The sequence below is a fragment of the Myiozetetes cayanensis genome, unplaced genomic scaffold (genome assembly GCF_022539395.1).
Source record: "Myiozetetes cayanensis isolate MyiCay16 unplaced genomic scaffold, myiCay2020 scf1427, whole genome shotgun sequence".
Lineage (NCBI taxonomy): Eukaryota > Metazoa > Chordata > Aves > Passeriformes > Tyrannidae > Myiozetetes > Myiozetetes cayanensis.
Genome location: NW_026087079.1, coordinates 1 through 7,873, shown reverse-complemented (window position 1 = coordinate 7,873; position 7,873 = coordinate 1). Strand labels below are relative to the sequence as shown.

The 7,873-nt window shown below is 61.0% G+C and overlaps 1 protein-coding gene across 1 annotated transcript; it reads left to right on the top strand.

Annotated features, from left to right (window-relative positions):
• Positions 1-486: 486 nt before the first annotated feature.
• LOC126637130 (delta(3,5)-Delta(2,4)-dienoyl-CoA isomerase, mitochondrial-like) lies at positions 487-5,692 on the top strand (the record flags this gene model as incomplete). The annotated part of the gene is given in 5 exon segments (XM_050310059.1): positions 487-557; positions 635-656; positions 658-701; positions 3,548-3,704; positions 5,345-5,692. Coding segments are annotated over 5 exon segments (399 nt in total), but the record flags the coding sequence as incomplete, so codon positions are not given.
• Positions 5,693-7,873: the final 2,181 nt, after the last annotated feature.

Sequence of the window (7,873 nt, the reverse complement as noted above, 5' to 3'; positions counted from 1 at the left end):
CCTCAGGTGTCCCCAGGACCCCCCTTGGGTGTCCCCAAGACCCCTCAGACATCCCTGGGACCCCTTGGGTGTCCCCAAACCCCCCTTGGGTGTCCCTGGGAGCTCCTGAGGTGTCCCTGGGACCCCCTTGGCTACTCCTGTGTCCCCCCCCCGATGTCCCCAAGACCCCTCAGGTGTCCCCCAGACCCCTTGGGTGTCCCCCAGGACCCCTCAGGTGTCCCCAAGACCCCTCAGAGAATCCCTGGGAGCTCCTGGGGTGTCCCCCAGGACCCCTCAGGTGTCCCCAAGACCCCTCAGACATCCCTGGGACCCCCTTGGCCACTCCTGTGTCCCCCCCCCGATGTCCCCAGGACCCCTCAGGTGTCCCCCAGACCCCTCAGACATCCCTGGGACCCCCTTAGGTGTCCCTGGGACCCCCTTGGGTGCCCCTGGGACCCCCTTGGGTGTCCCTGGGACCCCCTTGGCCACTCCTGTGTCCCCCCCCAGGAGGTTGACATCGGGCTGGCGGCCGACGTGGGGACCCTCCAGCGCCTCCCCAAAATCATCGGGAGCCAGAGGTGGGTGGGGGGGTCCCAGGAGGGTCCCAGGGGAGTGAGAGTGAGGGGACCCCTGTGACCCCCTTGGTGTCCCCCAGCCTGGTGAGCGAGCTGGCCCTCCACTGCCCATGGGATGTTGGCACCCGAGGCCCTGAGCTGCGGCCTTCGTCAGGTGGGGGAGGCCCCAAGGGTGGGGAGTGGGCTCTCAAATCTGGGGATTAGGGGTCTTAAAATTGGGGAGGGGGCCCAAAATTGAGGATTGGGGGTCTTAAGAGTTGGGAGGGCCCAAGATTGGGGATTAGGGGTCTTAAGAATGTCGGAGGGGCCCAAAATAGAGGATTGGGGGCTTGGTAAGAGTGAGGGTCCCCAAAATCAGGGATGGGGGAGGTCCTAAATAGGGGTGGGGGGTCCTAAAATCAGGGAGGGGGCCCCAAAATCGGGGATTGGGGGTCCCAGGGGTGGGTTTGGGGGGTCCCAGGGTGGGTTTGGGGTCCCTGGGTGGGGGTTTGGGGTCCCTGGAGTGGTTTGGGGGTCCCTGGGTGGGTTTGGGGGTCCTGGGTGGGTTCGGGGGTCCCTGGGTGGTTGGGGGTCCCAGGGTGAGTGTTGAGGTCCCTGGGTTGGTTTGGGGGTCCCAGGGTGGGTTTGGGGGTCCCTGGGTGGTTTGGGGTCCTGGGTTGGTTTGGGGTCCCTGGGGTCAGTTTGGGGGTCCCCGGAGTGGGTTTGGGGGTCCTAGGGTGGGTTTAGGGTCCTGGAGTGGTTTGGGGGTCCCCTGGGTGGGTTTGGGGTCCTTGGGGTCGGTTTGGGGTCCCAGGGGTGGGTTTGGGGGTCCCTGGATGGGGTTTGGGGTCCCTGGAGTTGGTTTGGGGGTCCCTGGGTGAGTTTGGGGGTCCCAGGGTGGGTTTGGGGTCCCTGGAGTGGTTTGGGGGTCCCTGGGTGCGGTTTGGGGTCCTTGGGGTCGGTTTGGGGGTCCCAGGGTGCGGTTTAGGGTCCCTGGGTGGGGTTTGGGGTCCCTGGGTTGGTTTGGGGGTCCCTGGGTGGGTTTGGGGGTCCCAGGGTGGGTTTGGGGTCCCTGGGTAGTTTGGGGGTCCTGGGAGGTTTGGGGTCCCTGGGGGGTATTTTGGGGTGCTGGGGTGTATTTTGGGGTGACCCTGTTGGCCCCCAGCCGAGTGCTGCCCGACAAGGCGGCAGCTGCTGGAGGTGGCCCTGGGGGTGGCGCTGCCAGGGTGGGTTTGGGGGTCCCTGGGGGGTTTTGGGGTGCTGGGGGTTATTTTGGGGTCCCTGGGTGGGGTTTTTTGGGGTCCCAGGGTGTAATTTGGGGTGACCCCGTGCCCCCCCAGCCGGGTGCTGCCCGACAAGGCCACACTGCTGGAGGTGGCCCTGGGGGTGGGCGCTGCCAGGGTGGGTTTGGGGGTCTCTGGGGTGTATTTTGGGATTCCTGTGGTGTATTTTTGGGGTGCTGGGGTGTATTTTGGGGTGACCCCGTGCCCCCCCAGCCGGGTGCTGCCCGACAAGGCGACGCTGCTGGAGGTGGCCCTGGGGGTGGGCACGGCCAGGGTGGGTTTGGGGTCCCTGGGGATGGGTTTGGGGGTCCCTGGGTGGGTTTTTTGGGGTGCTGGGGTGTATTTTGGGGTGTAATTTGAGTCACCCCGTGCCCCCCCAGCCGGGTGCTGCCCGACAAGGCGACGCTGCTGGAGGTGGCCCTGGGGGGTGGGTCACGGCCAGGTGGGCTTGGGGTCCCTGGGTGGGAGGCTTTGGGGTCCTGGGGTGGGTTTGGGGTCCCTGGGGGGGTTTTTGGGGTGCTGGGGTAGTATTTTGGGGGTCCCACTGAGTGTACCTCAGGGCCGAGTGCCTGCCCGACCAGCCGCCACGCTGCTGGAGGTGGCCCTGGGGGTGGGCACTGGCCAGGGTGGGTTCTGGGGGTCTCTGGGTGGGGTCTTTTGGGGTCCCAGGAGGTGTATTTTGGGGTGACCCCGTGCCCCCAGCCGGGTGCTGCCCGACAAGGCCGCACTGCTGGAGGTGGCCCTGGGGTGGGCACGGCCAGGGTGGGTTTGGGGTCCCTGGGTGGGTTTTTGGGGTGCTGGGTAGTTGGGGTCCTGGGGGAGTTTTGGGGTGCTAGGGGTGTATTTTGGGGTGACCCCGTGCCCCCAGCCGGAGTGCTGCCCGACAGGCCGCGCTGCTGGAGGTGGCCCTGGGGGTGGGCGCAGCCAGGGTGGGTTTGGGGTCCCTGTGGGGTTTGGGGTCCCTGGTGGTCCCTGGGGGTTTGGGGTGCTGGGGTGTATTTTTGGGGTGCTGGGGTGTATTTTGGGGTGTATTTTGGGTCACCCCGTGCCCCCAGCCGGGTGCTGCCCGACAAGGCGACGCTGCTGGAGGTGGCCCTGGGGTGGGCACAGCCAGGAGTGGGTTTGGGGTCCCTGGGTGGGTTTGGGGTCCCTGGGGGATTTTGGGGTGCTGGGGTGTATTTTAGGGTCCCTGGGTGGGTTTGGGGTCCTAGGGGGGTATTTGAGGTGCTGGGGTGTAATTTAGGGTGACCCCTGTGCCCCCAGCCGGGTGCTGCCCGACAAGGCGACGCTGCTGGAGGTGGCCCTGGGGGTGCGGCCAGGGTGGGTTTGGGGTCCCTGTGGGGGTTTGGGTCCTAGGGTGAGTTGGGGTCCATGGGGTATTTTGGGGTGTAATTTGGGGTGACCCTGTGCCCCCCAGCCGGGTGCTGCCCGACAAGGCGACGCTGCTGGAGGTGGCTCCTGGGGGTGGGCACGGCCAGGAGTGGGTTTGGGGTCCCTGGGTGGGGCTTTGGGGTCCTAGGGTGAGTTTGGGGTCCCTGGGGGTTTTTTGGGGTGCTAGTATTTGGGTGACCTCAGTGCCCCCCAGCCGGGTGCTGCCCGACAAGGCGACGCTGCTGGAGGTGGCCCTGGGTGGGCACGGCCAGGTGGGTTTGGGGTCCCTGGGTGGGTGTTTTGGGGTACTGGGGGGGTTTTTTGGGGTGCTGGGGTGTAATTTGGGGTGACCCCGTGCCCCCCCAGCCGGGTGCTGCCCGACAAGGCGACGCTGCTGGAGGTGGCCCTGGGGGTGGGCGCTGCCATCGCCGCCCGCAGCCCGGTGGCCGTGCAGGGCACCAAAATCAACCTCGTCTACTCGAGGGACCGACCCACCCATGAGGGGCTGCAGCACATGGTGGGTGCCTCAATCCTGGGATAGCCCCCAAAATCCTGGGATAGCCCTCCAAAATCCTGGGATAACCCTCCCAAAATCCTGGGATAACCCTCCCAAAATCCTGGGATAGCCCCCTAAAATCCTGGGATAGCCCTCCCAAAATCCTGGGATAACCCTCCAAAATCCTGGGATAGCCCTCCCAAAATCCTGGGATAGCCCCCTCAAAATCCTGGGATAACCCTCCCAAAATCCTGGGATAACCCTCCCAAAATCCTGGGATAACCCTCCCAATATCCTGAGATAGCCCTAAAATCCTGGGATACCCCTCCCAAAATCCTGCGCACCCCCGAGGGGCTGCAGCACATGGTGGGTGCCTGAATCCTGGGATAGCCCCCAAAATCCTGGGATAGCCCTCCCCAAAATCCTGGGATAGCCCTCGCAAAATCCTGGGATAGCTCCCCAAATCCTGGGACTACCTCCCAAAATCCTGGGATAGCCCTCCCAAAATCCTGGGATAGCCCTCGCAAAATCCTGGGACACCCCCCTGAATCCTGGGATACCCCCTCCCAAATCCTGGGATAACCCTCCCAAAATCCTGGGATAACCCCCCCAAAATCCTGGGATAGCCCTCCCAAAATCCTGGGATAGCCCCCAAATCTGGGACACCCCTAAAATCCTGGGATAACCTCCCCAAAATCCTGGGATAGCCCCAAAGGCCATGCCCTCTGTCCCCAGGGGTGTCCCCACACTGTCCCTGTCCCCAGGGTGTCCCTGTCCCCAGGGGTGTCCCAGTGTCCCTGTCCCTGTGTCCCTGTCCCCAGGGGTGTCCCTGTCCCAGGTGTCCCTGTCCCCAGGGGTGTCCCAGTGTCCCTGTCCCTGGTGTCCCTGTCCCCAGGGGTGTCCTGGTGTCCCTGTGTCCCTGTCCCCATGCCACGCTGTCCCTGTCCCCAGGCCACGTGGAACATGGCCATGCTGCAGACCGAGGACATCCTGTCCCCAGGGGTGTCCCACTGTCCCTGTCCCTGTGTCCCTGTCCCCTGGGGTGTCCTGTCCCAGTGTCCCTGTCCCCAGGCCATGCTGTCCCTGTGTCCCTGTCCCCAGGGGTGTCCCTGTCCCACTGTCCCTGTCCCCAGGGGTGTCCCTGTCCCCAGGGGTGTCCCAGTGTCCCTGTCCCTGTGTCCTGGTGTCCCTGTCCCCAGGGGTGTCACATCCCTGTCCCCAGGCCACGTGGAACATGGCCATGCTGCAGACCGAGGACATCCTGTCCCCAGGGGTGTCCCAGTGTCCCTGTCCCCAGGGGTGTCCCAGTGTCCCTGTCCCCAGGGGTGTCCCTGTCCCCAGGGATGTCCCACTGTCCCTGTCCCTGTGTCCTGGTGTCCCCAGGGGTGTCACAGTGTCCCTGTCCCCAGGCCACGTGGAACATGGCCATGCTGCAGACCGAGGACATCCTGTCCCCAGGGGTGTCCCTGTCCCCAGGGATGTCCCACTGTCCCTGTCCCTGTGTCCTGGTGTCCCCAGGGGTGTCACACTGTCCCTGTCCCCAGGCCACGTGGAACATGGCCATGCTGCAGACCGAGGACATCCTGTCCCCAGGGGTGTCCCACTGTCCCTGTCCCTGTGTCCTGGTGTCCCCAGGGGTGTCACAGTGTCCCTGTCCCCAGGCCACGTGGAACATGGCCATGCTGCAGACCGAGGACATCCTCAAGTCGGTGCAGGCGGCCCTGGAGAAAAAGGGACCCGAGGAGGTCCCGTTCGCCAAGCTCTGATGTCACCGCCTGTCCCCAACGTCCCCTGGGCCCTGCCTTAATGTCCCCAACCCTCCCTGGGCTCTGATGTCACCTGGGCCCTGCCTTAATGTCACCAACCCTTCCCTGGGCTCTGATGTCACCTGGGCCCTGCCTCAGTGTCCCCTCAGTGCCACCAACCCTTCCCAGGGCTCTGATGTCACCTGGGCCCTGCCTTAATGTCACCTGGGCCCTGCCTTAATGTCACCAACCCTTCCCTGGGCTCTGATGTCACCGCCTGTCCCCAACACCCCCTGGGCCCTGCCTTAGTGTCCCCTCAGTGCCACCAACCCTTCCCAGGGCTCTGATGTCACCTGGGCCCTGCCTCAGTGTCCCCTCAGTGTCCCCTTAATGTCACCAACCCTTCCCTGGGCTCTGATGTCACTGCCTGTCCCTAACACCCCCTGGGCCCTGCCTTAATGTCACCTGAGTGTCACCAACCCTTCCCAGGGCTCTGATGTCACCTGGCCCTGCCTCAGTGTCCCCTCAGTGCCCCCTCAGTGTCCCCTCAGTGCCACCAACCCTTCCCTGGGCTCTGATGTCACCTGGGCCCTGCCTCAGTGTCCCCTCAGTGCCACTTTAATGTCATCAACCCTTCCCAGGGCTCTGATGTCACCTGGGCCCTGCCTTAATGTCACCAACCCTTCCCAGGGCTCTGATGTCACCACCTGTCCCCAATGTCACCTGGGCCTTGCTTTAATGTCACCAACCCTTCCCCGGGCTCTGATGTCACCTGGGCCCTGCCTTAATGTCACCAACCCTTCCCTGGGCTCTGATGTCACTGCCTGTCCCCAATGTCACCTGGGCCCTGCTTTAATGTCACCTGAGTGTCCCCAACCCTTCCCTGGGCTCTGATGTCACCTGGGCCCTGCCTTAGTGTCACCAACCCTTCCCAGGGCTCTGATGTCACCACCTGTCCCCAACGTCCCCTGTGCCCTGCCTTAATGTCACCTGAGTGTCCCCAACCCTTCCCAGGGCTCTGATGTCACTGAAACTGTCCCCAATGTCCCCTGGGCCCTGCCTTAATGTCACCTGAGTGCCACCAACCCCCTTTTGATGTCCCCTCTGGTGTCCCCTCAGTGTCACCAACCCCCTTTCAGTGTCCCCCAGGCTCTGATGTCACCTGGGCCCTGCCTCAGTGTCCCCTCAGTGCCACCAACCCCCTTTCAGTGTCCCCCAGGCTCTGATGTCACCTCGGTGCCCCCGGGGGTCCCAACTGTCCCCTTTCTCCATCTCTGGGGTCCCCAATAAACCTGCTTTCGTTCCCAAGTCCCTGTACTGGTTTCACTGGTGTCTCTGTACTGGTTTCCCTGGTGTCTCTATACTGGTTTCACTGCTATCTCTATACTGGTTTCACTGGTGTCTCTATACTGGTCTCAGTGCTATATTTATACTGGTTTAACTGGTGTCTCTGTACTGGTTCCACTGGTGTCTCTGTACTGGTTCCACTGGTGTCTGTACTGGTTTCCCTGCTATCTCTATACTGGTTTCACTGGTGTCTCTGTACTGGTTTAACTGGTGTCTCTATACTGGTCTCAGTGCTATATTTATACTGGTTTCCCTGCTATCTCTGTACTGGTTTAACTGGTGTCTCTATACTGGTTTCCCTGCTATCTCTGTACTGGTTTCACTGGTGTCTCTATACTGGTCTCAGTGCTATATCTATACTGGTTTAACTGGTGTTTCTATACTGGTTTCCCTGCTATCTCTATACTGGTTTCCCTGCTATCTCTATACTGGTTTCCCTGCTATCTCTATACTGGTTTAACTGGTGTTTCTATACTGGTCTCAGTGCTATATTTATACTGGTTTAACTGGTGTTTCTATACTGGTTTCACTGCTATCTCTATACTGGTTTCCCTGCTATTTCTATATTGGTTTAACTGGTGTTTCTATACTGGTTTCCCTGCTATCTCTGTACTGGTTTAACTGGTGTCTCTATACTGGTTTCCCTGCTATCTCTATACTGGTTTAACTGGTGTTTCTATACTGGTTTCCCTGCTATCCCTATACTGGTTTATCTGGTGTCTCTATACTGGTCTCAATGCTATATTTATACTGGTTTAACTGGTGTTTCTATACTGGTTTAACTGGTGTTTCTATACTGGTTTCCCTGCTATCTCTATACTGGTTTAACTGGTGTCTCTATACTGGTTTCCCTGCTATATTTATACTGGTTTCCCTGCTATACTTATACTGGTTTCCCTGCTATCTCTGTACTGGTTTCCCTGCTATCTCTATACTGGTTTCGCTGGTGTCTCTATACTGGTTTCCCTGCTATCTCTATATTGGTTCCACTGGTCCCTCTGTACTGGTTTAACTGGTGTCTCTATACTGGTCTCAGTGCTATATTTATACTGGTTTAACTGGTGTCTCTATACTGGTTTAACTGGTAGACGTCTCTAT